This window comes from Rhamphochromis sp. 'chilingali', assembly GCF_963969265.1.
Source record: "Rhamphochromis sp. 'chilingali' genome assembly, chromosome: 13".
In the NCBI taxonomy this organism is placed as follows: Eukaryota; Metazoa; Chordata; class Actinopteri; order Cichliformes; family Cichlidae; genus Rhamphochromis; species Rhamphochromis sp. 'chilingali'.
In genome coordinates, this window is record NC_137940.1 from 30,449,466 (window position 1) to 30,477,267 (window position 27,802).

General features: G+C 41.6%; 1 protein-coding gene across 2 annotated transcripts; it reads right to left on the reverse strand.

Annotated features, from left to right (window-relative positions):
• Window positions 1–919: 919 nt before the first annotated feature.
• Window positions 920–22,258, reverse strand: LOC308408262 (serine/threonine-protein phosphatase 2A 55 kDa regulatory subunit B gamma isoform). 2 transcript variants are annotated; one of them, XM_080900444.1, is made up of 11 exons: window positions 22,084–22,258; window positions 21,351–21,676; window positions 18,410–18,567; window positions 12,481–12,578; window positions 12,018–12,183; window positions 10,816–10,928; window positions 9,786–9,963; window positions 8,888–9,052; window positions 6,771–6,940; window positions 3,190–3,281; window positions 920–3,045 (listed from the first exon to the last, which is right to left on the reverse strand). In XM_080900444.1, exons 3-11 carry the CDS (start codon window positions 18,489–18,491, stop codon window positions 2,751–2,753), a joined length of 1,359 nt encoding a protein of 452 aa, XP_080756570.1. In that variant the 5' UTR covers window positions 18,492–18,567; window positions 21,351–21,676; window positions 22,084–22,258; the 3' UTR covers window positions 920–2,750. The 2 variants fall into 2 exon arrangements, with proteins under 2 accessions (XP_080756570.1, XP_080756571.1); XM_080900445.1 differs by lacking the exon at window positions 18,410–18,567.
• Between the last annotated feature and the right edge of the window lie 5,544 nt (window positions 22,259–27,802).

The window sequence follows — 27,802 nt, forward strand, 5'->3', positions numbered from 1 at the left end:
CCTCCATAATGTGAATCTCCTGTTCCGCCACATCCCAAAGGTGCTAAGATGGAACTCACTGATTTTCTCACAGTGAACTCACTGTCATGCTCAACAAACCAGTTTGAGATGATTTGAACGTGGTAGTGAACATGGTGTGATATCCTGCTGGAAGAAGCCAACAGAAGACGGGTACACGGTGAGCATAAAGGGATGGACGTGGTCAGCAACAATACTCTGTAAATAAAATGCTATTAATTTTGTAGTAAAGGGCCCAAAGTATTCCAAGAAAATATCCCCCACATCATTACACTCCCATGACCGGGCAAAAGTGTTCATGATCCATGTTTTCATCTTAATTACGCCAAATTCTGACACGACTTTCTATGTAAAACACAACTTTGTGATAGGAGCAGAACCATTTAAAATTATTATTTAACGCAAGCGCCTTTCCTGCTACAAGTTAATGTGTCCAATAAGAAGAGTTTGATTTACACTGGAACAATGAAGACGGTGAACAACACGCAAAATGATTCGATTTTCAGCAGAGACTGAAAGAAAAACTTCTGATATTTATGAAGCGTTAACACAAGTTATTTTTAAATTATGAAGAAATGTATTTTGCTCAGATTAACTGTCATTAAAGCATAAAATAGATGATTGTGGGGGTTTTAAACTCAAGTTTAGGCAGATAGAAGAAGAAAGATAACCAGACAGAAAAAATGTGCAGAATCATGAAACTTGGTAATTATTTCAATTAAATTCATTCATTATTAAATCCCTTAGCAATTTTAAATCCACATGTAATAAGTGCATAATAACACAAGGTGGCGCCTTACACTACATAACTTGAAAAGCCATATAAAGGGTACATATTAACAGTTAAGCAATGTTAGGACTTCCTAACTAAACAGTAATGAAAATCACAATGATACGCCCATTGGATGCAATTTCGTTGAAATCTTTATTCAGAAAAAAACATATTAACATTATTTATAACTGTTCGTTTGACAATTTTGATGTCATCAACATACATTAACACAAAAATATGTGGCTTAGTGTGGTAAGGACGTGGAGTAGGCTACAACCGACAGAAAAAAGCAAAAGGAACAAAAAAGGACAGATAAAAGAATTTGCTGTTTTCTAAAAAATAAACACATCAGCAAAGTTATCAGTGAGGAAGGCCGAAGAGATTAAAGTACCATCTCTTTGCTGTAGCTTTGGAGGCAGTCATCAGTACCGATGATCAAGTCTGCAGTCCGTTTATGGTTGTTTAAAAACAACGAAACCTCATACATGTCAAAAACCGAGCTGATATATACAGACACCATTTAGGCCCTTAGATTTTTTTGTCTTTTTTCTTTTAATGTTAATCACAAACATTCCCCATTCTTCTCAGTTTGCAGTTTCACTGAGCAGAAACTGATTTTGTGGACGGCTTCATTCGAAAAGTACGTGTTAAGTGTATGAACCGAACACCGGTAAACATGCTTCAGCGTCCGAAGACACAAATAAATGTAAGGGAGCTCGGTCATCTATGGTTACTCGTGCTGCAAAGGGCCCCCCGGGGGGCCCCCGAAGCCTTTGTACAAGCTGGATCTAAAATGGTTACGAAGGCAGCCAAGCCAGTCAGTGAGTCAATTTATAAACACCTAGGCTAAATCTGTTTGACATGCAGCATTTATCATTTGATTGCTGAAATTATTTCTTTTATAGATTTTTTTTCTTTTTAGTAATATTTTTGCTTGATCTGAGTTTAACATGTTTAATGTCAGAGTAGCACACAAAGCAGCCTCAGACCAGAAGCAGAAATCAGAGACGTTCGGGTCCGTTTGAGCAAGGAAAACAAGAATTACTGAAACGCACTGTGGACCATATATGAGCGCGTGTCCTCATGTTAGGCCATGGTGGTATAGTATCATCTGTTAACTTCTCTATCTGCAGGACTGTAAATGTTTCACGTCGCTGAACGCAGCCCAGTTTTTGGTCGTCTCTCCTGATTCAGGGAGAGCTCAGAGGCGTCTGGTGGGCTTAGGGAGAAGGGGGGTGGGGTCCCATCCTCGTACATCACGCAAATCACTTTACCTCATCCTCTTTAATTACCATCATCATCATTTAAAAAGAAGTTACATAAAACAGAAGAGGGAAAGCTGATCTGAAATGATGATCTGATCTTAAAACAAAAAGCCAGTTATATAAATGCCCCATTTCTTATCAGTGCCGCTGGTAGACAACCACAAAGGGTTTTTGTTACACAAAACAGTGGGCAAGGGATAAGAATAGGATTTGCTTGAGCACACAAATACAGAGAGCAGAGGAGGTGGAGGAGGAGGTGGAAAAAAAGTAAAAGAGCATGAAGAATTAAAAAAAAGAAGAAGACAAACATGTAAACGTCTCTCCACTCTGGGGCCGAGGGTGTGATCCCTCCCCTCAGGAAGCCGAGCTGCAGCAACGAACGAACCATCAATCCAGAGGCTAACAATCAGGAAATCCACTGTTCGGACAATTTTGCAATCCATAATCCGTTGTGTAATCCAGCCTGTTCCCTTCCTAGCCCTGCCGAGGGCCTTGCAGTTCTGGAAGGCTGAGGAGGAGGTGAAGGAGGGACGTGAAACGCTGTGTATGAGTTCTGATTGTGTGTGTAGGTATGCGTTTTAGGCATCTCTTGGTCGTGTGACAGTGTGTGTGCATGTCTGATAGTGTGTACATTCTGGCATAGTTGTGTGTTATTGGGTGTAAACTCATTTGTTTTTGCCGCTGACATCCATTCACTAATGCATCTCGGAGTTGAGTTTGTCCTGGAAGATGTAGAGATTGTTAGTGGCAGCGATGGCAATGATGTTCTCGTTCGGGTGCCAAGCCGTATGGAGGATCTTCTTGGTGAAGTCCAGGCTGTCCACACTGATATCATCCTTTCGGCGTTTTCCTCCCGCGGCGCAAACCCTCCGCGGCTTCAGCACGGCCCTGGGTTTGCTGCTCTCCCGTGACGCCTCCAGGGTGACGTCGCGCTTGGTGTTGCGGTCGAACATGCGGAAGAAGTTGTTGTAGGCTCCGGTCATGATAACACTGTACAGAGCACGAGGATAGGAGAGATCCAGTTAGTCTAAAGGCAGTTTTCATGCTTTCATCACATCATTTCTAGGGTAAGCAGGTATGACTAACGGATGGCTGTAAGCTGGAAACACACATCCATCATCAAACATCAGGTACCTGTCGGAGCCGTTCCAGGCACACTCAAACTTGTCAAAGATGCAGTCGTTCTCGTAGAGAGAGCACAACTTGCTGCGGAGATAATCATGTACCTGTAGGAACACACACAAACAGATATGATTACAATCGAGCCCATCTCACAGCTGCATTACTCCCAGGTATCGACTCTCAGCGTAAACTATAAATAGAAGAGTGAGCAGAAGACACACAAACACACATACCAAGCTCAGCACAACCAAAACACATTAAATATGGGCATGCTGTAACACAATCCTCCCTGAAGGAAACGCTAATAAGACACAACACCAACCTTCAGCAATACAAGGGCCAGGAGTACATTTTAATCTACCCTCCTTTCCATATCACTAAATCCATTAACATCCAGCTCTCTACAATCGCACCTACCAAGGGTGCGATAATAGAGACACACATATATTCTTACACGCACACATACACTGACTTATAACTGCTTTTCCTTGTGCTTTTATTCGACCTGCCTGTGTCAGCACTGTGTCTGCCCAGTGATGCAAGGAGATGAAATCTACACCTCCTCTTCCTCCAGGTCCTGTTCTCTCCATTGAGCCCCCGCCCCAACCCCGCTTTCCACATTTTGCATAAAGTCAGCAGCCAGCAGCCACCTTGCAATCAATAAACAGTCAAACTGAGGTCGTCTCACGGTTGTACATTAAAACCAGTGACAATTTTGTTTTTCCCTTTGGGTCTTTCTGCACAGGGGAAAATGATACCGTGTCAGCTTGAGCTGAATATACAGTCCTCTTCCCACCCCCCCAGTCCGCATGATTTCTGATTTAGAGCATGGCACCTCATTCCTCATGAATTTGTGCACATTTTTCATGATCCAGGGGGGGGTACAGGTGTAAATTTACAAAATAGATCCATAGATAAATAAATAATAAGGTAGCTTAGCCTTTAAACCCCCCCACCCCAGCACCCACTTTCTGCCCACATACAATGGATTTGGAATTACTCCGTTTCTTGCATTAATTTGTCATGAAATACAATCTGATCTTTTTCTATCTAACAAAATATACACAAACATGAAATTGCTAATGCTAGTGCTGGAGCAATAAAATAATAGAACCTCAAACAAAAGGAAAACTGAAAGATAACATGGAGTGAAGCCTGCAAGCTCAGGCAGACAATTCCAGGTGTGCCTCGTCACGCACACCTAACATGCATCACTCTCCTCACATAACAAACCAAAGATACCCTCCTGGTTTGATGGTCTTTTTAAGTTATAAATTTCTCCCTTGACAAGTCCATCCCGCTATTGGCCTGCATCAATGCTTGCCATTTCAACGCCTCCACAATCCCTGCATCCACCTTTAGGCTCCAGAGGAATATGTACTCACTTTTCATGTGTATCATTATTTGTGTGGAGTGATAGGCTCAAAGCACAGACACCACGCTCTGACAATAGTCTTCCCTGACAGATTTCGACTGGAAGATGTCGAAGCAGGTTCAAATCACAATGCTTTTTCTACTCTACACACTTTGGGCTCATGTTTTTGTGATCGTTATACAATGCCCCTTTGTACTGTGTGTTCTTCCCAAATGGTGTGATCAATCCAAACACCACTTTCCCAGCAGTGCCATACAGTTTCAAGTTGTCCTTTAATAAATTTCAAATACAAAGAAAGAGGTGTCTCTCTGGAGGTTTTCCTTTGATTTCCTTCTGTGGGCTCAGTTCTCCATAACATCATAAAACAGACCAGCTTCACCGATTCCTTTCAGCCTTGAGCTGTCTGGGTCTGCCCAGCTTACTATGGAATTAAATTAACCTCAATAAATTCTAACATGTCTTTTCTAAAAGGCATGATTTCCAAAAGCTGATGCTGCTGTTAACTCCTGACTCCAATCAACTCTGCTGTTAGCATAGCAGCTGGAATACTTTTTCCAAACAACACCGAGTGTTTAAATAAAGTATTGAACAAAAACAAGAGCAGGATTATTATTATAGTTAAAATAGAGTCACTATCTGTGACTTAGATGAAGACCTGACCATGTTTTTATACATATTTATACCTGAATGCAGATATTTTCAGAGGCCACCGTACGCTGCATCCTCTGCAATCCTTCTCTCTAATCCTACCATTTACTCTCTTTTATTCATCTCTCCTCCTCACATCACACCATCTTCATACTCCCTCCCAATTCCTCACCCCTTTTGTCCCTCCTTCCCCCCTTTCTCTGCTGCATTGCAGATCTAGGTGTCAGCCACTGTGGAAGGTATCCCTCCTTCACGCTTTACTTTATGAGTGGAGGCTCGGGATCCTATAAATAGCTCCAGTGCGTCTCAGCCTCCCACTCCTGGCCGCCTCACAGGCCCTCACACGTCAGGCAGGAACACATACACAAACACGCATGTTCACCCACAGGCCTGAGGCAGGAATACTAAACACATACTGGAAAAAAAAAAGGAGCTGATAAATAGTTTTAGTGCCTATAAATGCATAACCAGAAGCTAGCGTGGCCACTTAGAAGTGACACAGGAGAAAAACTGAGCATGTATGTGTAAATAATAGCATGCGTAAATATTAAAAAGCTTATTATTTCATGTGTATATCAACACAGCATTTTTAAGCCCCTGTAAATTAACTCCCGCATACACAACATACTGATAATTTACGGTTTTAATTTGGGTTTATTCATTTCTTTGACATACAAAGAGATTACGATCTTACATTAAAAAATGTCGTGAGGATTCTGCATCAGTGAGGGGAAGTGCATTTTCTCTCAATTATCCTTAAAAGGTTTGGGAAAAAATCGAATCATCTGTAAGTACTGTGATTGTAAGAGACAATCTTACACTCATGACTCATTTCGTTCTCCGATCTTGTATTTCTTCCATAACGACAATGCCCTCTTTCAGTAAACCGTTAGTCACCTCGCCATTTGGACAACACAACTGGGATTTGGTCAGTGGTAATGATGACAGTTGATAGTTTGGTGCTGGGTTTCTTAGTAACACCACCCACTACAGTAACAGGTTCAGGCCTTTTTTCCCCTTCCCTTCTTTTTTTTGTTTTTTTAATATTACCTAAGTAATGAAAAAAAAAAAAAGGAATTTTCCCCATTTGATGCCTTGATGATGTAGAGAGTTTTGCACATATCAGTCCAGAGTAAGGTTAAGATGTGCAAAAAAAATGGGGTGCCAGTAAAGCTCACCAGGCTGAATCCATCCCAGAGCATTTGCTGCATGTCTTCCCCCTCCTCTCTCTTGCAACTGTGCAAAGTCCATAGCAGATCGTTTTCATAGCCTTAAAGCTAATCAAGGAACCTGCTGTGCATATGTAATGTTTCTCCTTTGTTCAGTGTGTTCTTTAAATCTCCTACAAATAAAATAGAAGAGCTTAAAGTTATAGAACACCAATTGTCAATTGTATTATTTGTGACCTGCAAGGATCCCTGACCCCTGGGAGCTCCTTAACCTTGATCTATCCATTTCTCATCATGGTAGCTGAGTAAGACAGAATACAATATATTATATTCATCCTGGTGTTTCTTGTCATTTATTGTGACACTGCCTCATGTTTTTCCACACATCGCCAGTCACACACCTGGTATGTCTCTAGGGGCTTGCTCTCCATGTTGAGATCCCAGACTTTGGCAGTCAGGTAGTCTCTGGTGAGCAGGTATCGACCGCTGTGGCTGAACTTGACGTCCGACACAGAGGAGATAATCTCGGAGAAGAAAGAGCGGGCGCTGGGGTCCTCGGGCTCCTCAAACACTGGCGAGTGGGAGGGAGACAAAAAGGCGAGAGAAGGAGAGGTCAGCGAGTGCCGTTAAGCAAGATGAAAGGCAGAAACACAGTTGGATATGTGTGCTTTTATCTCGTGTACAGAGATAAATCTCTCAGATGACTCATTATGTTAAGTGCCATTTATGAGACAGAGACCACGGACACGGCTTCTGTATCTTTCTGTAGAGGTGTTGCTGTCTGAATACATCAGTGTATAAACATTAGCAAATGTCAAAGAGCTCTATTAAAGTTCCTCTAAACACTGAATATGAAAAATAAAATGAAAGATCTAGCTGCTTGCTGAGCACAGCTTGTGCAGGAACACTGCAGCAGTGACTCATGATCAAAGCTGTAAACTGAATGGATGAAGCATTACAACAGGAACAAAAAGTGGGAAACAAAGAAAAGACAGGCAGGAAAGCTTGGCTCACAGTTCCATAAGTATTATTTATGACCAAAATGTCAATGAACATTTCACTCTTTTAGTCAAATTTTGCAGCCATGTTGTCAATATATGACAACATACCGCAAGCAGTCGAGGAAAGCGTGGCTAAGATTCAGTGACAGGGATTTTTCTAAGGCATACATCAGTTTCCAAACAACAAGCTGACACAATACTGCATGTATGAGACTAGTCGGGATTAACATTTACATTTTTGGTGTATGAACTAGAATGGTTTTGTCGACGTTACCAACAGAAAAGAAAAAGATGAGATTGTTTTATAGCTCAAAGCCAAAAATACAATAAAACATCAGAGCAGACGCCTGCAGAGGCTGTGTACAGTCGTTTGCATGACATCTGCTGTGATGTGAAGAATTTGTGGCCTGAAAAATTCTCATTCACATCACATATTGTGACAAATGCTGCAACCATCTTCCATGTGGTGACTTGCACAGTGAACTACTGCCGGGATGTTTTGGGAAGTGAGACAGAAAGAAATAGTACGTAACCTTTTACACGTTTAATGCGTCAAAAAATTATTTAAAAGAATGACATTGCTTTTATAATGCACAAATGACTCGATGTTCTGAGAAATGAACCAAAGTGATTGAGAGAAAACGTAAATACAAGAAATATAGTGCCATGACTTGAATTGTTGCCCCTTAAGGACAACAGATTTATGGAGCAACTAGCCCTGTTCTGAGGTAGAACTAAAAATTATTACACAGAGTAGAAAAGGTCCAGAAGTGATAAATCATACTTCTACAATGTGGGGAAATCATAATTCTTACAATTTATCTTTTAGGCCATTCGTTTAGTATTATTGTACCTTAAGTTTTGCCGGCTGTAGATGAGTAAAGCTTAAAATTGGGCACAGCAGCACTTTGAACTAACATGCTCAAAATGCCTAAAAACTTTAACAATTTGTGGTAAAGTAAAAGTCTGGGAATACCAAAGCAATAAAAAATACACACAAGAGTTATCAAGGAATTCCACTCAATACCACAAATGCAAACCTCAATTTTAAAAATTTAGAAGAAAAATCAGAGGATAGAGATAAACCCAGCTTACAGAAAAAAGCACTGCCATTCCTCGCTGCTAGTTTGGAGCACCTGCTGCTCAGGAGTTAGAGCAGCGAAATGGTTGTTTACTCTAGTCTGCTTGTCGAAGCATCCTTGGGCAATATACTGAACCCCAAGGTGCCTCTGATCCATCAGTGCGAGCATGTGAATGCTAGGGCACAGAAAAAGAAGTGTTTGTGCTTGAATGTGTGTGAATCCATAAATGGACTTTGACTGCTCAAATAGAGTAGACAAACTCTGAGTACCAGTCCATTCCATTTAAGAAAAAAATACAGCTGTTGTTGAATTTTGGCCTGCTTGAAGGGTTAGCATACTTATCTAAAAGCTTAGATCTTTTCTAATCTTTGCTGTAAAAACTATAAACATGCAACATGCGCGTGTCCATCATTTCTCTCAGCACGTTTTACTCACATTTAGAGTGCTTGTCACACAGTGCTGCTTCTCTCATGTCACAGAGGCGCAGCGTGCCTTTACTGCTGCTATAGACAAACAAGTTACAGTGGTGGGGATGAAACTCAGCCGCTGTGATCACCTCTGTCAGATCCTCCATGTTGGCTGGCTTGATGTCCACAATGTCTGATGGAGAGCGCCACAGCTGAGGAAAACTCTCAAAGAGCCAGCTTCTTCAGGCCTGCGCTTTATAGACTGCACATAATTAATTCATTTATTTATGCATTCATTCATCCTTTTATTAATTTAACTCCCTAACTGACTCAATGAGAAAATAATTAAACTGATTAAAATAATATGGAAACACACACAGGCCAATAATCTACAAACAAAATATAAACAAAAGTTTATATAAATGTATACATAGCCAACACTATATCAATAATTCACAGCAGGAATAAAGCAAACCAATATAAATATATCTAGAGGGGATTGTTGGGAGAAAACTAATTCCATATTCACATAAATTGTAATATTATAAATCCTGTCTGGGTCAGGGATGCGACTGTACTGTGTCCTATTGAGCTGGATTAGAACTCAGAAAAGGGCTGAAATATTTATGCAGCCACTGAATTATTCATTAAGATACATTTTCACTCCTCAAGAATAATACTCCCCTCCCCCAGCACTGTGTGTGTCTTTGTGCATATCTTCATACAACAAAGTGGGATTTGCAGAGCTTGTTGCTTTGTGTGGGCAGGAATTGATTGTTGAGTATGCATGCATTAATGTATGCATTCATTATTGCAGTCCCTGGGCTTTGACAAATATATGCCTGCTTTATGTGCGTACACACATAAGTGTTTGTCTTCATCTCCTCCAGTCTTTGTGCACGAGTGCTTCGAACCATGAAGGATACTGAAGCTACGGTCAGTGATGTCCAGATGCCAAAGGTTGATTCTAAGGTCATCCGCTGACATGTAGGTCTCATAGTCAGAGTTGACAGAGATGGAGTTGATGTGGTAGGTGTGGGCATTGGCAAAGACTCGCCGAGGAGTTACCTCCACCATCAGATCCATGGGCTTCAACACCGGCACCTGGAAAACCCCAAAGAAAGAACAGTTTAACATTTATTCTGAATGAAATGAAAGAAGTAGAAGATATACAGAGTGGAATAAACTGAAATAATTTAATTGTATCATAGTTCATAGTTAATATTTAATGCATTACTTCCTTTGACATCAATAATAAAGGAGCAACTCTCAGGAGTGAAACTTTAGCAAGTCCAAGTGCTCATTCGGTCCTTCACTCATTTAGCTTCATTTTAAAAAGCTGTTTGTCGACACATGCTTACATTTAACAAATTCACCCACACAAAAGGGGACTGCACAATATTGCATGGTTAGTTTTAAATTTATGGCTTGTTTTTCTGCATACTGCACAGTGTTAGAATCACTAACATTGGTTCTCCTCCAAAAGGACAGAGGTGCATTATAACCAGACATATGGAGGCACGGTGAGTTACTCTTATTAAGAGTTTACTGCTGATAGAAACACTGAAGCTTTTAACTAATTAAGATCCAGTGTAGACGTTTTCTCCCTGCGCTGTAGTGAAGGATACAAAAAGAGGATTTCACCACCCCCACAGGCTCACACATACTCGCATGTTCCTTGTGCCAGTGACCCATTTTTACACATGCAAACACATCTGTACTCACTGACCCAGTTTTATTTCCTAACCTGAGAGAGAGAGATAGATAGATAGATAGATAGATAGATAGATAGATAGATAGATAGATAGATAGATAGATAGATAGATAGATAGATAGATAGATAGATAGATAGATAGATAGATAGATAGATAGATAGATAGATAGATAGATAGATAGATAGATAGATAGATAGATAGATAGATAGATAGATAGATAGATAGATAGATAGATACCTACCTGTAGAGAGGTGACTGTGGAGATATCCTTGATTCGACCCTCTTCATCCTTCAGGTTGTATCCTTCTGGCCGTTTGTCTCTTTCACTCACCTTCCACAATTTAATGGTCTTATCTGGAAAACGGATAACAGGGCCATTAACTAATCAGATAAAGGTGCTTGTTGAAATGCTTTGATAATAAGAGACTCTACCTAGATGTGATTAAAAACAATCCCAGAGACCAATATGGGATTTCATCACAATCAAAGCTACAATCATTAAAACTTACAGTAAACTGTTTTTGTTTTGTAATAAAAAAAAAATACAAACATTTATATTATGTACTAATTTATCACACAGTCAGGTTGGTAAGGAAGCGTGGACTCTTTGTATTATACTGAGAAAATAGCAACAACAAACATGTCAGCATGTTTGCTACTCAGCTGCTGAGGCAGGTCCTACATATTTCATGCCTTCAATTATAAATAATAAAGTACTTTAAAAAAATCAATACTCAGGTTCTCAGGGTAAATATAAACTAAAATAAGTACCGGTATTCCAGCCATAAAATGAGAGTGTAACCTCACATCCTAATGTACTACAGAGAAGAGTTGCAACACAAACAGAAACTCGTCTGCGATTAGGCAAGGGAAAATCTGCTTCTGACTTAAGATCTTAATTACGAGACGTTCCTCACCCACACAAACATGTTAACTCCTTAAGCCAAAGGCTTTTTTTTTTCAGTTCAATCAGTAACAGCGCCACAATCCTAAAAACCTCATTGGGTAAGGAACATTGGGGCAAATTCAAATTTATCTTCAAGTGGTAATTGGGAGGCAAAATTTTGAATTTGAGAGAGCATAGCATCTTTACAACAATACAGGAGAGCCTGGGAAATGGAAGACCTCCAATGGCAAATTAAAAAGAAGTGACACGCAACATATAGTAGTTTTAGGAGGCCTTGCCATTAAAGCTGTTTGGAGCTTTAAAGTGGGTCACACTCATTAATTTTTTTAAGAAGACAGGTACTATTTTAATAAGATACGGTCTGGCAGTGCTCAGGTGTAAAAGGGTAAGGGAGAAGCAACAGTATCTCAGAAACATGCTCTTAGATAATGCCTTCAGAAAAAGCAATCATTTAAAGTGGTTCACAGCAAATGTAGAAAATATCAATCACATCAGCTTCCAGTTTTCTCCAGGGTGTGTATGCAGGAAGCTCTCACCATTGGTGGAAAGCAGGAAGTGTGCAGCGTTCTGCTGAGGCAGCCATCGAATCTTATTGATCTTCTCCTCAATCTCCAGACTCTTAAGATAGTCGAATTCGGGCTCATGGCTCTGAAAGGTGCTGTAGACATTGTACTCTCCCTGGGAGAAGGGCTCAGTCTTGCTCTATGAAAAGAAAAGGAAATGAAAGAGAAAAAAAGGTAGATGAAAGTGAAAGATGTGCATGTTCCATCACCTCGATGTTAATCAGAAACTGCTTGGCATGGACTCCGCACAGCTATAATGACACACTCTCTGACACAGCAGGGACATCAAGTATTTATCAACCAATATAGAGTGTAGCTGGAGGGGAACCAAGTGCATTCATTGCTACCCTCACAGCTCAAATGAAAAATGTTATATCTGAATGTGCTGCATGAGTGCAAGTGTGTCAGTGTTGGTGTGGTGCGCATGTGTAAGTACCTCAGGTTCCCTCTGAAAGATGACCACACGGCCCCCTTTGTCTCCCGTGGCCAGGAGCTCTCCAGTGTGGTTAAACTCAACAGTGGAGATGATATCAGCTGGAAGTATAAAGACAAAGATGAATGCAGAAAGAGAGAGAAGAAGAGGAGATGTGCAGTATGAGAGTGGAAATGACAGTGAAAGAGAGAGGAGTAGCCATTAGCCGCACATCATCATTCATCTGTATAATGTTCATCTCACACTACATTATTAAACCAAATCAACAGTCAGTGGATTAACATGTAAGTGGATTAAAATATGCAAATTCATGTTTGGAATGAGACAATATTTGATAACTGTTGCATAACTGTGCTTGAAATTGAAGAATGAGCTTTATAAAGAACATGCAAGTACATGAAAACAAAGGAAATCAACCGCACACACAGCTGTTTCACAGTAGGCACAGGTGCTTTCTGTGTTCCACTATGATACATACACAATGACGTACAAGACTACAGAGTCACTCGGGTTCATGTTTTTATGCTGGGGTGAATGCGTACTCCTTGGCCTCTATTAAGGGCATAAACAACTGCGTGTTTAAAGTCACGACACAGTGAGTTTTAATCGCTAATTTCATATAACATTCATTTGTATATTTACCTCACAGCTCCCATCGCTCCCTAAACAATAACCCAATGGCTCATTTAAAGCGCTAAAATATCGGCACATTATTATCCACTTAGCATTTAGTGCAGTGACTCAGTGCTTTACGTGGTCCATTCTGTATAACACAATACACAAAACATGAAACGGAAAAGTGCACAGTTGTGTCGTCAAAAGAAGAGCGTGTGAGCGCGTGTGAGGACAACTGGGACCTGTGTGTGGTTCAGCTTTGCATGTAATCTGCTCCCTGTTCCTCCGTTCACTTGTCCTCCTTTCACCTCTGCCTTTGTGCAGCAGATTGAAGATTTAGTTGTAAACATACAATAGATTTAGAGACAAAGCTGCTTGAAAGTATCTGTGCTTAAACCTCTTTCGGATAGATTAAACTGTAAGGTTTGGTAAAAATGATGAGTGATGAGAAGGTATGTAACTGACCCGGCAGGAAGCTTGGCTAAGTTATAGTACTATTCCTCCAAGATCACGAATGCCATTGTGAACAGACACATTTAAAAAATATATATATATTTTACTCTATTATCATTTGTTTTGTTATAGTCCTTTATTCGGGAAGTAACATAAACCTCACTTAGGATAGTGTGAAGTTCAACAAATAGCAAATCAACAAACTTACTGCAGCTGAACGAGAAACAGTTCCAACATATTACCTCTCACGAACCCACAAATTGTTTTCTTTTTAATCTAAAGAACAAAAAATAAGTAACAAATGACTATGGAGTGCTAGATGTGCTGATGTAGGCTGTTTTCATTTGTTTTTACATTTGCCATCATGGTTTTTCTTTTTACTAAATTAATCTTACTGCAGGCGTTAGCCCTTTGCTAAGAGTAGGGAGCAGGTGGAAGAGAACCTAAAGAGGTGAAGAAATGTACTGGAGAAAAGATGGATGGAAGTCAGTAGAAGCGAGACAGAATACATAGTTGTGAATTATAGAGAGAGATACTGCAAGAGGCAGAGGTAGTAAAGTTTAAAAACCATCGGAAGCAATGAATAGAGCACAATAGAGGTAAAGAACAATTTGCAGGTAGGGTGGAGTGGGTGGAGACATGTGGTGATTTGTGACAGAAATATAGCAGTGAGAGAGAAATGGAAGATTTACAAGACGGTAGTGAGACCTGCAACGATGTGTGGTTTGGCACTGACAAAAATACAGGAGCCCAAGTGGTGGCAGAGTAGAAAACATTCTCAGTTTCATTTGGAGTAGCTGACAATAATAGAAATGAATATATCAGAGGGATAGCTCAGGTTAGCAGCTTGGCAACAAAGCAAGAAGCCAGGCAGAAGGAAACAAGAGAAGAGTCATGGATGCAGTCAAGAAGGACATGCAGAGGCTTGTTGTGATAGATGGTGCTGCTAGGGATAGGGCGAGACGGAAGCAGATGAAACACTGTGATGACCCCACAGAAGATGATGAAGAGGTAGATGATGATTTATACTGCTGACAACAGCCAGACATTTAATGCATTAACAAACATTTCTCCAGTTATCTCAACAATAATCTCGGTTTCTGTCCCACATAACACTGTTTAACTTGTGCATTGCACTGGGCTGCTGACCTAAACATACACACTGACCGAGTATGGAAATAATCATGATAAAAACCCTGAAACTGCAACTGAAAATTCACTGCTGACCACAAAAATAACAACAAGGCATTGCAGCGTCTACTGGATTTCTCTATACAGCACATGGTGTTGGTAGAAAAGAACATGGCTCTTACTAAGCTTTGCTGTAATAAAAATAGAGCTTGGAGAGTGTATTTATTGAGTCGGAGTGATTCAAAGCTGTAGCCTTGCCTATTTTGTTGTGGCCTTGAGAAAGAGAGATTTTATGATGAGGAAAGGCGGGGACTGCTCTTCAATCTCCACGACAACACAACCTCATTCACCCTCATACATTCTGTGTATCACTTCTTACCTCTTTCTTTACTTCAGCCATCTTTCTTTATTACACACACTTTCTTGATCTCTCAGATGCTGCAGAACCTTTCTTATTATTCGGTGACAATTTCCCCCTCAATGTTAGGCTCTCTCTCATTCCCTTTCAACCCACATGTTCTTTTGTCATCTCTAATCTCCTGTTTGCCAATCTCTCTCTTTGCCCCATTTCTCTGTCTCAGTTTCTTCTTGGTTGTCTCTGCACATTCACCTCTCTTCCTCTCTCCCTCTCTCATCCCTCCCCCACAGCACTCTGCTGCCTAGTGTGCACAAGAAGTGGTGATGCTGGTGGTGGTAAAATGGAAAGGATGGTGAAGGGAAAGGACTAGAAAGCTGAGGCAGCGGTGGTGATAGTGGTGGTGGTGGGGCTCCTCCAGTGTGTAGCGGTTGCCATAGTAACAAGCAGAGCCAACCAGTGGAGACGGTGCTGGTAAAGGTTAGCCATATATGGAATCTGGTGAAGGAGGAAGTGGGATTCAGCAATCCAACCCTCACAGGAAGAAGGAGCGTGGTAAAATAATTATGCTGCTCTAGTTCTGTCCACTAACAAATGTTGCTAAATTAATACCAGGAGATGAAGCAGACGCTGTGATCCTAATTGAGGATAGGCAGATAATTAAGGGATGCACACAGACATGCAGACCCCTGTGTATGCAGTCCAATTCACAAACGCGCATATGTGCACCAGAGGGGCTTTACGTGCACATGTGCATAAAATAAGGCAAAGAAAATGTGTGAGCTTAATGCTCCGTGCGTGAGTGAGAGGCTGGATGCATACAGACAACTGTGTCTCCAGTCAGGTCACAGTCAGAAAGAGCTAAGCTAAGCAAAACCATAGGAGCGGCACACAGTATAGCTGAATAAAATATGGAGCACACACTCTCTCCTGGCTCAGCCTCAGTCTGTTCTCAACCTGGATCCTCTTCTGGTCTTTTTGTTCCTCTGTTTCCTTTTTGTGCACACACACAAAACACACACCCATCTGTGTCTTTCACTCTTTTTAATAGAGGAGAAAAACACCTAATAAGAATCTAAGCAACAACTGCAGAGATAACTACCATCATGATCACTGTGGTTCTCTCCCAAGAAGTATTGCTATCCAGTTCACTTGTGTGTAAAGGCAATGTGTGTGCCATTGTGAAGCTGTAGGTTTTTGTCTTGTGGATAAGTGTGCTACAGTGCAGCAAGCTTCCTCAGTCTGTCTCTCCCACAGACTGTCCATTAGCATCAGCAGTCTGACTCATTGCCACACTGCAGAAGCTGAAGGAACACACTGTGACTGCAAGTGCATGCGCTCACACATACAGCACAAAACAACACACAAACATGAATGAACCCAATGATACAGAAAGATATAAAACAGGCACAGGGTATGAACACCAAATACACAAACACTGTAGTGTTTACGGACAGCAGTGCCTTAAAAATCACAACATAGTAAATACAAAATTAACTGTTATTAATTGTATGGCTTGAATTTTGGGGATGCTGGTTGAACAAAGCAAATATTTTTTAGATGTCACAGTTTTCTCACAACATTAGCAGTGAAAATAGCTGACAGATAGAACTGAAGTGATCAGTCAGTTAATTTAATTGTCAGTCCGAAGATGCAGATCAGGGTGGAGGTAAAAACACAGGGAGGCAGAATTCCTGTTTTGGGGGGTGTGGGGGCAGAAAGGGAAGCAGACATCCTACAGGTCCAATTATAGATATCTTAGGTCTGGGTAAACACGGACCATTAGAGCCAAGCCAAAAACATACGCTCCTTAAAAGCAGGGACAAGCCACCACTCAGCAGGAGATGTGTGTGTGTGTGTGTGTGTGTGTGTGTGTGTGTGTGTGTGTGTGTGTGTGTGTGTGTGTGTGTGTGTGTGTGTGTGTGTGTGTGTGTGTGTGTGAGCTGTAGCTCAAGCACCACGCATTTCCTGCATACGTGTGCACAAGTGTGTGTACTCAATTACCCTGTAGAGAAATAGACGGGTTGGAGGGAGTGAGGGAGGAGGAGGGGAGAGCCTGCCGGAGGGAGATGGCAAATTGATCCCTGTCCTGCAGTTTTGGAGTTATCTGGGAAAAAGAACTGGCGCATGTGTTTGTTAGAAATGCACGTGTGTGGAGAGGAGTGATTTAAGCCCAGCACAGCAGGGAGTCTGCCATTTCTCTGCACAAATATCAGCAGAATAGAGGAGCTGGTGTGAGCCTAATGGTTATAGATATAAACAATTAGAATTACAAAACAAGCGAGCTGCTGCGCCTGTAGACTATACACTTGTAATCCGGTTTTACCAAGCTGCAGGAGCTTCTTCTGACTACACGTGTTCTCAAAGCTGCTTGTGATTCATTTTTGATTGTAAAAAAATCTATTTTTCGGCAGATTTGTGAGACTAGCATGAAAAAAAAGATGAGAGGCTTAGTATGTTTACACCCCGTCTGACCCCAGTGATATTGAAAACTCAGAATATGTTCCGACAGCTCATAAATGTTGAAAAATTAATCCTTCATATTTTTTTTTTAAAAACAAACAGAATTGCCTTTTAATGCATTCCTCTGGCCTTCTACATTTATTTGCATTAATAGATCAGTCAATCCTGAATTTCTTTTGCACAAAATGCAGAAAATTCACTGATTTTATCTTCTTGGAAATTAAATGTAACTGTTGTCTGTAGTGTTTCACAAAGCAAAGCAATTATATGGATTGCTTGTCAAGTAAACCAAGCAATTCTCCAGGAAATTCAAAGCTTTTTTCACAACTTTCAGATTTTTTACAGACGACACATTAATAAAGGTGATGGAATGAAATGAGAATGGGAAAAAAATGCATTTCCAGGCCTTTGTGTGAATGTCTACACAGATTTGATTTTATTCCGTGTGTGCTCGTTTTCATGGATGTGAAGTGCCCGTGTGTTTTCTCCCTCAGTATAAAATAGAAGAAAGATAGCAATGCTTTTAAGATAGCAATGCTTTGAAGGAGGCGGGGTGTCATCTGGTCAAACTATTTAAAGAAATCAATCACACACACAATCCGAGCAGGCAGACTGAGATAAAAATAAAGAGCTGGATATAAAAATAGTGGCACACAAAAAAGGATGAGGCAGACAGACAGAGACAAAGTGATGTTTAAGATATTTATAACAGTCAGACTCACATGGAAATGCACTTGACTCAAACTACTCCTTCACACACACACACACTTCTTTCAAACACTCACACACTCTCACATGGAGCCATTAGCACACAGATGTGCACACATGCAACTCTCACATCTCACACTGGGGTCATGTGGCACATTTGTGTGACATAGATATGACCTTCGGGATAGAAGAGGATAGAGCACACACCTTCAGTGTAAGAAGCAAAAGGCTCAGGCTCCAGAGAAAGGGTAGTGATGTCGGAGCACAGGACCTGGATGGGGCTCAACATCCTGGGGGAGGACTCCAGGGTGGAGAGGGGTGGACAGGATGGGGCGGAGCTCTTCAGGCTATAGCCAGGAGCAGCCCTGCAAGAGGAGCAAGGATGGACGGAGGGGGGAAGGGAGGGAGGAGGGCAACAGGGAAGCAGAGGGTGAGGAAGGAAGGAAAATAAGAAGGAAAAAGGACCAGGGCAGCAAAGGGGGTTGAAGGCGGGGTTAAGGGTAGGGACTGAGTTACTACATTACCACACTTGGTCATGAGTACTCACCAAAGAAAATCAGCTGGTGGTGTATTCATGATCACAGAATAACATATTGGGTTTGGTGGGAAAAGCTAGCAACACATGAAGGATGAACACAGGAAGCTAATGGGACAAAGTCTTAAGCATGTATTGTTTATTCACTTTCATTTAGCTTTCCAGGTAATCATTAGTGTGCATGGCCCAGGGAAAGGCTACTCGGTCACATTTTCCCTCGTGACCAATTACTTTAATGACTCAGAACTTGCCTTAGAATAGTCTTTAATGACATATAATGTGGAACATAATCAAATCTCCCCATTACAAGTTACTAAACAGGGCAAACATCCAAAGATATTCAGTGTAACACAGTTTTCATTTTTAGAGATACATGTGGAATTGTTATATGACCATTTAGTGATTTTTTTATTTTCAATTTCTGCTCGAGTAAATAATAATAATTAATAATGGGCACTCTTATATATAGAGGCATAGGATAATAATGGGGTTATTTTTAAAAATTAGAATTTGTTACTCGATTCATTGAACCAAATGAGATACTTTTGAAGGCAAGGGAAGTTTGTGGACGATGGGGAGTAAGCAATGTATGTAATTCAAGAGAGGAGGGACTGCAAGGAAGAGGGAGTTTAAGCATCCCTCCCCTGTAGGAGTTACAGGGGAGGGGAATCCCCACTAGAAGATCTACAGACACACATTTACACACATAGACACAACACTTGCAGACACACATCCACACAAATTCAAACCTGAACTAACAAAAAGATGCACACACACACGAATATAAATGTAAACACAGGAAAAAGAAAAGAAAGAAAGATGGAAACACACACATACAGGCACACAACCAGGAGACAGCAAAATAAACCCACGAATAAAAATCACATGTACCATCTCCTTCTGTGTGTCTATACCAAGCTCGGTTTTCCCTCAGACACGCGTACTGTGTTTGAGCAGTCTTTAGAGCACTGTTGGATAATTGTTAGGCAATTGTGCCACTTCAGCACCCAACAATGCTGTGTGTTGCATTAGAGACCAGACAGGGGAAAAAGGGGCAGGTGGAAATGGGGAGGCGGAAGGGGGATGGGGTGAACATGGACGAAAGGTGGAGGGAGTTGGAGTGGATTCCCAGATTTATTGTTTTTTGTTTTTTTGAGATAGAAGAAATATTTGTTGGTCATCTGGGGAACTCCTGAACGTCCTCTCCATTAAAGCTCACAATGCGCTGCACGGCCCGTCACACCAACAGTGCTGAGCAGTGTCCACCTTGGTGTGAGCTCATCAGCAATTCAGTCCTGAATAATTCCTGTGTGTGTGGAATAATTAATACTGCCATTATTGGTGGGTGGAGATGATCTGCCAATCACTCTGGCCAAGCATGAAAAGCAGCATGTTTAGCATTGCTGGCTGTTACTATAGCAATAATGGATGGGTGTAGAGAGGTATTAAGGGGTATTAAGGCTAATTTTTCTTTTTCTTTTACCAGTCACTTACTAAAAACCTTTTTCCTGAAATGGATACAATTTACTAATGGAAACACAGTATATGTAAGAAGAAACAGAAAAGCACACCTTCACATACAGACAAAGACATGCACAAATGTAATCTTCAGTGGTGTGTTGAATACACACAAGAGTATTTGCACAATCAACAGGCAGCACTACAGTCTCCCCTGACTACACCATGTGCTTCTGTGCAAGAGGAAATTATGCCACAGCACACACAGAGGAAGCATAATTCCCTTTCTACAGTGATAGGAGGATCACAAATAAGCTCGCAACACGTTCATGACCCCAAAATGATAATCCGCTGTTCAGGTCTAAGGCGCGTAGCGAACAATGAGCTGAGTGTAAGAAACAGACAGACGAGGCAGGAAAGCAGACAGGTAAAGCCAGCATGCAGGTAAGATTAGTGGTGGTAATAAGATAAGTAGAACGTGGTTATCCACGGTCATAATCCATCTCCTTTATGCTTTATAAAGAAACCAAAGAAATTCAGTGGTTTGTACAGTTTTGTAGGCTGCTGGGTTTGTCAATATACCCCCTGCCTTAGATCATGTATTCAATCTGACACCTGAGCCAATTATATAGAAGAGTGGGGGAGCAAACAGGGAGAACACGCGCGTCACATACAAGAGCCGACATGCAATGCAAGTACAAAAACAGTGTGGTGGAATTTTTATGCCTCGTTTTTCTGGAAAATTCTCTGACACACAAACACAACTGGAGACAAAAGTGAAGACACTCTGGCATGGGCCAGATCAATTCCTCCCTGCGGTGTGACAAAATAGCTGTGTAACACAAAGTAGCATAAACAAAATAATGAATGAAAAGTGCCGGGTGGGAAAAAGGAAATAGTGTGAGAGGAGGGGAAAAGTTGCCTTAGATGATATAATTTTGCGACAAAGAATGTTTTGGTGACTAGGGCAGCTCCTGTCTGAACAATAATTAACACAGAGCTTATAGAAGCTTAGGAAGCTGCCCTGAGCTAGTTTTGTCACGCACTCTGTCTTACTCACACTCCAAAAGTTCAATACATAGATACACACTTGCCTGAAGGAAATACTTCAATACAAAGAACAGACACATACAGCTTCCTGTGTCATCTTCTTACCTTCAGTCACATAGTTGTGGTCGGGGAGGAAGCCGTGGTGGTTGAGAGCTGGGGTGGAGTCAGTGTCTTCGCCCATCAGCGGGGCCTGGGGGAGTGCCCGTCTTGGTGGGGCAGCGTGATGGTGGCAGATTGGTGGCGAAGGGGATGGTGGTGGGGATGCCGTTCAGCACAGTGCCCATACTGCTGCCCGCCTCCTCAGCACAGGGGCGCACAGCTTGTCATCCTATACTTAAGTAAGGCTGAGGGGGAGGGAGTGGGGCAGCCCCAAAAGAGGGATGGATGCACCAGGGAGTCCACAGAAGTGCTTCTGAGAGCCAGATGCAAACCTGCAGAAAGGGGATCATTTGGAAACAGTTCAAAAACTACCAGTGGTGAGCTTGATTTGTACCTCACAAGAGCACACATTAGTCATGAGGCAAGGAAAATCAAGCGCACTCCGAGTCCCCCCTGCAGTTGCTGCGTCCAGGTGTGGCCGGACCGATTCTGCTCTCTCACAAACACATGCAACATACACAATCAATGCGCACTCAGAAATGGGAAAAGTCCCTGCTTGTTAATGGATGCTCTAACAGAAGAAGAGGAGATGAGGAGGAGGAGAATGGGGGGAGGGGAAAGAGGGATGAGCAGAGTCCCTGATCGTGGCATCTGCAGTGCTGCTGCTGCTTCTGCAGTAAACTCACACGCATGGACACACATACACAGTGGGGATAAACGCAAAGGGACAACCACTCACTTTGGCAGCTTAAAAGCCAGGTACTCCTCAGTGGATCCTCTATGAATAATGTCTTTTTCCTCCTCACTGGCTAACTGTACCTCTGTCCCACTGGTTTCTCGACTGTTCCAGTATGAGAAGGAAAATCCTTCTGGTCCTGCGTTCTGCTGCAGTCTGTGCTCTGGCGTATGTATGAAAGGCAGAGTGAGAGGTAGAGGAAGGGGGAGGGCAAGAGAGGAGCTTTTCTGCTGTGCTGGTACTGTGTATGATGCATCAGCGAGGGCCCCGCCCACTGTCTAGCACAGCCAATCATCACAGACTAGAGATCTGCTTGACCACTGAATGCAGGTGATTAATAATGATAAAGAAGCTGAGGATAGAGGAGTGGGTGGCAGAACGGAAGTGGTACAGCGTCTAATAAGGTTGTGATTAATGGGAGAGAAAGCAGAGAGAGCAGGAGAGTGTTTCGCCTGACTATGTGCTCAGTATGAACAACAGAAGAGTGACGACTATAGCCTTTACCTGGAGACAAAACTGAAGTAGCAGACAGACTAATACAGTCAGTTAATACACACTAAAAAGCAGGGACAGGCAATAATTTAGTTAGTTTGTTTTAACAAGTTTGAGCTGTGTCTAAAAATAACTTTATCAAGTTACCATTCTACAAAGTGTTCCACATCGTACTATCCTAGCTCTGTCCATCCACATTTTACCTTAAAAGACTTTTTCTATATCCTCATATGATGTGTATTCTACTATAAGCTGCAGACAGTGTAAACAAAGTTGTCTGAGCAAATGTGCTGGACAAATGATTTGACACACTACTAACACAGTAGCCAAACAGCAAAGCACAGTAATGCCCAGTAAGAAAAGTACCAAATAAATAAATAAATATGAAGCATGAATGAAATGCTTCAGATGAGCTGTTCTACAGAGTTGTGGGGATTCATTAAACAGCTGTTCCACTTGCGCTTATCAACCATATTACCCATCCTTACTCCGGGGGATCAAAAATGACCACACGCTAAAGGAAATAGCACTTCAGTTCACACACCAATGCTCGAGTGGACACACACACACACACACACACACACACACACACACACACACACACACACACACACACACACACACACACACACACACACACACACACACACACACACACACACAGACAGTGGAGTTAGCACAGCAGCAGGGAGTGAGGGGCTGCCAGTGACAGTTGGTGTCATCACTGGTGCTGGCTGTCTGCCACCAGGATTTAACCTTCCCCCTTCCCAGTGAACAAGAAGAGCTGTTTATCTGACTTACTCCAAGACTGCCAGCATTGCCCTCCCCCACCCACCACTTACCAATGATGAGCAATGCGCCACACATTGCTGCCATATCTGACCTTCTCTGTGCCCCCTGCCAGCATAAAATATACCACAAACCCCTTTTTTCCCCATGCATAGGTATAGCTACCTGTACATATTATAGTGGACTAATGGCATTTTTAGATCATGACTCTGCTAGAGTCCCTGAAACTGGGAATTTCCAGCCCTTCAGTTTATTCACTGTGTAAAAGGAGACACGTTAGATCCTCTCCCCTTAAAGCCTCCCTACCTTTATTCCAAATTCCTTCTGATTGGCTGTCCCTACAACAGGTTGGCGGGACTACTGTGCTTACACAGACCTCATCCAAAAGTAGGGTAAGTATTAACCTTTAGTAATACCCTGCCACAGCACTTATAACAAGACCAAAAGAGGAATTGATGTGAGAAATTATAAAGCTGCAAATGAAAAGCATCGAACTGCAAAACTAAACTTTGGCACTACTACTAATCACCTTTATTCTTGTAAATGTGACAAAGTCCTTCTGTTTTCAACCAATGTAAGGTAACTGTTTGTGCCTCAACAGTGCAATTTTCCCTATAATGGTAAAGAGAACATTTAAGCATTAAGTAAATTTAGGAATTTATCTAGCTCAAAATTACGAAAGAGGATTCGGGCCACTGGGGAAAAAAAGTGGGCATGTCTTTTTTTCTTCTTTTCCAGAATTCTGACTTTAATCTCAGAATTCTGACTTTAATTTTAGAATTCTGAGATTAAAGTCAGAATTCTGACTTTTTTTCTAATAAAGCGTACACTGGGTGTCAAAGTTCTGACATTTTTTCTCAGAATTCTGACTTTTGTCTCAGGATTCTAAGATTAAAGTCAGAACTTTTAGTAAATTAATGAAAAATAAAAGAACAGGTATAATAGAGGTTAAAACACTTTTTACAGTGTCCTCTTGTTTACTTTTTATGGTTGGAAAAACAAATCATTACAACAGGTGGAAACACGAGTAAACACACACACAGTAATTATCATTATCACCTTACTTACAGCAGTTTTGTTTAGCTGCAGTAAATTTAAAGTCCAGCTTTTCCTTGTTTCCATGCTCTGCCTGACCCTGGACCTGGCTGTGTGGCCTTGGGTCTCTCTTCTGTCTGTAGAGACGGTGCCTTTTGTCAAGGCTTGGCTTTGGACCCATCCTGTAACCTTGGTAACAGAAGAGCGTGACCACCCATCATTCCCTCCCTTAATTGGACTCGTTGCCCTACACAGAGAATCTGAGCTGTTTTGTGTCCTCTCACTATCTCTTTCAGTAGAAACGGTGGGGACACCCCTGCAGACTCTGTTAATATTATTCAAAACATCCAAGTGAAGGAGGCATGAAAAATTATTAGTGCCATTTCTAGTGAGTAAGACAAGGACAAGATATAACATTGTTCTGAGGAAAGACTGAAGTGATCACAACCTGGATATTAGATTGTGAGTGGGAGACAACAGAATTAGCTGAAATGAAGTAAACAGTTTAGATCTGATTTGCTGAATCACACATGATGCAATATTCATTGCACAGGACACCCGCTAATAGACTGCTAGACCTCAAGAAGCTAAATATGGATGGGATATATGTCATATGTCTCATATAAGCAGGTTAAATATGCACAAATGCACATTTGTTATTATGATCTTATGTGAAAATCTTCTTACACACGCATGCAGTCCCTTCTTCTGTTGCAATACGTGTTAAAACTGTTTTCTCAGGTACTTTTTGCTGAGGTCTCAGTTTGGATGCATGTTTCCTTAGGAGCAACACGTTTCTCGTGAGGCATGTTTGATCTGGGACAAATGACAGAAATGCTTTGTAGCCCCATATAAAGTGGGACACCTTACTTGCAGAAGCCATCCAATAAACAACAAAACCCCTAATTACAAAGGTTACATCAGAGTAATGTTAATGACCACATTGCTTTTAAAAGTCAGTCTCTGTTCAAGAAAAACACCCCAAATTTTCCCACATAGGTTAATTATTTAGTTTGCTATTTTCATTTAGGGGAATTGCCTGAATATCTGATTTTTGTTTAACTCAAAATTGGTTAGTTATCTGTGAGTATGGAAAGGAAACTATAAAATAGTCCCCGTGCCCATCCTTTCCTAACATTTCCTGTATAGATCAAAAACAACTGAATCGCTAAACTCTCTCTTCTCTCCTCCTGTTTTTGCTTTTGCAAACGTGAAACACTTGTATCTAAAATGTGACATTAGGGGAATTAAGACCTATGTATTAGATTAAACTGTGTAGTGTGGTTGTACCTGTGTTAATTCAAGTAAAAACACACTTTTTATACACACAAACTCACAGGTGAACGGACTGTATCTGAATCAGATACTGATAGAGATAATGACTGAAGAAGGGAGGTGATGGACCTTGATATCCCAACATGATTCAGGCCTACACCCAGCCAATATGATAACAATCAGCATCATTCATCAGGAGCACTGGTAGATCCAATCAGAAGCAGCGACGCTTATGTCTGCCTCTCTTGACCTGGTGCTTCTCTTCCTTCCCACCCCCACTTCACCGTGCAGACACAGAGTTGCTTAGCAACCCAAGAACAGCCTATGGAGAACACACTCAATCGTGCAGACTCTCACGCACACATACACACACACAGGAACTCCAAAAAGGGAAAGATAATGTAGTCCCACTCCACTCCTCCATCACGCTCTGTGACCCCAGCATGTGAAGAGGCTCAGTGAAACCCAGCGCCCGAAGGAGATTCCGTCCACTACCTGTGACCCTCTGAGTCCCCCACCCTGGTTCAGGTTCCATGTAGGCATCATCTTTATCTATGGAAACAATCCCATCAGCCTCTTTGATAAAAAGCTCTTGCTATCAAACACCAGAACCTCACGTAATATTTTACAATTTCGACTCAGCAGCCATGAAATCAGCATTTCTAACAGACAAAGCTTTAGCTGATGAAAGTTAAAAGCTCTTCAGCATCTCCCCAGTCTAACACTATTAGCACATTAAGTGAGTGCTTAAACACAGTCCGCAGACGATGGATCAACTCAGTGCCTTGAGCTGGAGACAGCATTGCAATCCCCTAAAGGGGGGGTTTCACTACAGTAATGGCAACCCGCATGAAACCACAGCCCCTGGGGAGTGGTGGGACTGGGTAGATTACGAACAGCCTTGGGGCAGTGCTAAATCCCTCATGGCTTCAAAACGCGTACACACAGACAGAAACACATTAAAAGAAACTGGTAACACATAAATAAGAATAACAAGAAAATGTTTGAAAATGAAAAAGAGAGGAGTGCATCTATAAAAATAAACATCCTCCACAGTTGCATTTGACTGATATGTCAATGGGGGAAAATTATTCTTTTCATTTTTTCATCTGCATGACATGTTTGGGGAGGAGGGCGCATTCACTGGGTGTCAGGGGGATCGTTTAAACTCCTGGTGGATTATGGGATGATGATGGAATGACTCTTTGGACCTACGGCAGGGAGGTGGCTGGAGGTACAGCAGTTTAAAGACAAATAATCTGAAAGATGGTGAGCACATTATGGCCTGATCCCTGCTGAAATATAGAATGGCAACACTATAATCATAATGACACTATATAGTTATTATTCTGTGCCAACTGTGAGAGCAATTGAATTTCTACCCAATCAGATCACTGGGCAAATGGACTATGGAGCTATTAAGACTTGGGCTGAAATGCCAGAGAGCACTATAGTCTAGAGCATATCTGCATATATATTTTGCCTTTATGCAAACCTTTTATCGCATAGTTTTAAAGCAGTAATGCTGTATAGTCTTTCCAGACTACTCAGCTGTTCATTTGTTGCTTTTACCCACTGGGGCAAAGCTGCTTATACCAGAAAGGGGATTACACATAACTAAATATACAAACAGAAAACACTGCAAAGCCTGTGTGACTGACTGCCTGTTGATGCAAGCACATATACACAACCCTTTATTGAGTCTATGTATAGATTTGGCTTACCATTTGACATTGCAGTCATAAATACAGTACTTAAACACTGCATGCCCCGAAAAGGACCGTAAGAGCTTGCAGCTTTACACAGTAGGGGGGTTCAATTGGCTCACATTAACAGCAGTTCACTCACACAGGCGCACTGGCCCTTATCTGACTCACAAATTCAAAAATACAAATAAAGTAAAACACAAAACTCCTCATGCTTGCTTTTCTCTTTGTCCTTTATAAGCTTCACTTCAGAATTGGTTGTTCACTTGTTACAAATGTCAGGATTTCTTTTCGTTTCACAACTGTGAGCACAAAACCCAGAGGGAGACACGGACACAGGTGACCTTTTGGGGGATGGGAGGTCACTGAATGTAATCTTTCCATGAGCAAAGCAAGGACTCAGCTGCCTGGGGAATACATACATA

Bases quoted from the DNA above. Each gene is read 5' to 3' on its own strand.
- LOC308408262 (XM_080900444.1), bottom strand. From the start codon at position 18,491: ATGTTGAGCCCCATCCAGGTCCTGTGCTCCGACATCACTACCCTTTCT. The intron at 9,053-9,785 runs GTATCCTTCATG...GCTCTCCATCAG, and splicing joins CATCACTGACCGTAGCTTCA to ACATTGTGGACATCAAGCCA. The intron at 3,282-6,770 runs GTGTGTGACTGG...GTGTTCCTACAG, and splicing joins AGCCCCTAGAGACATACCAG to GTACATGATTATCTCCGCAG.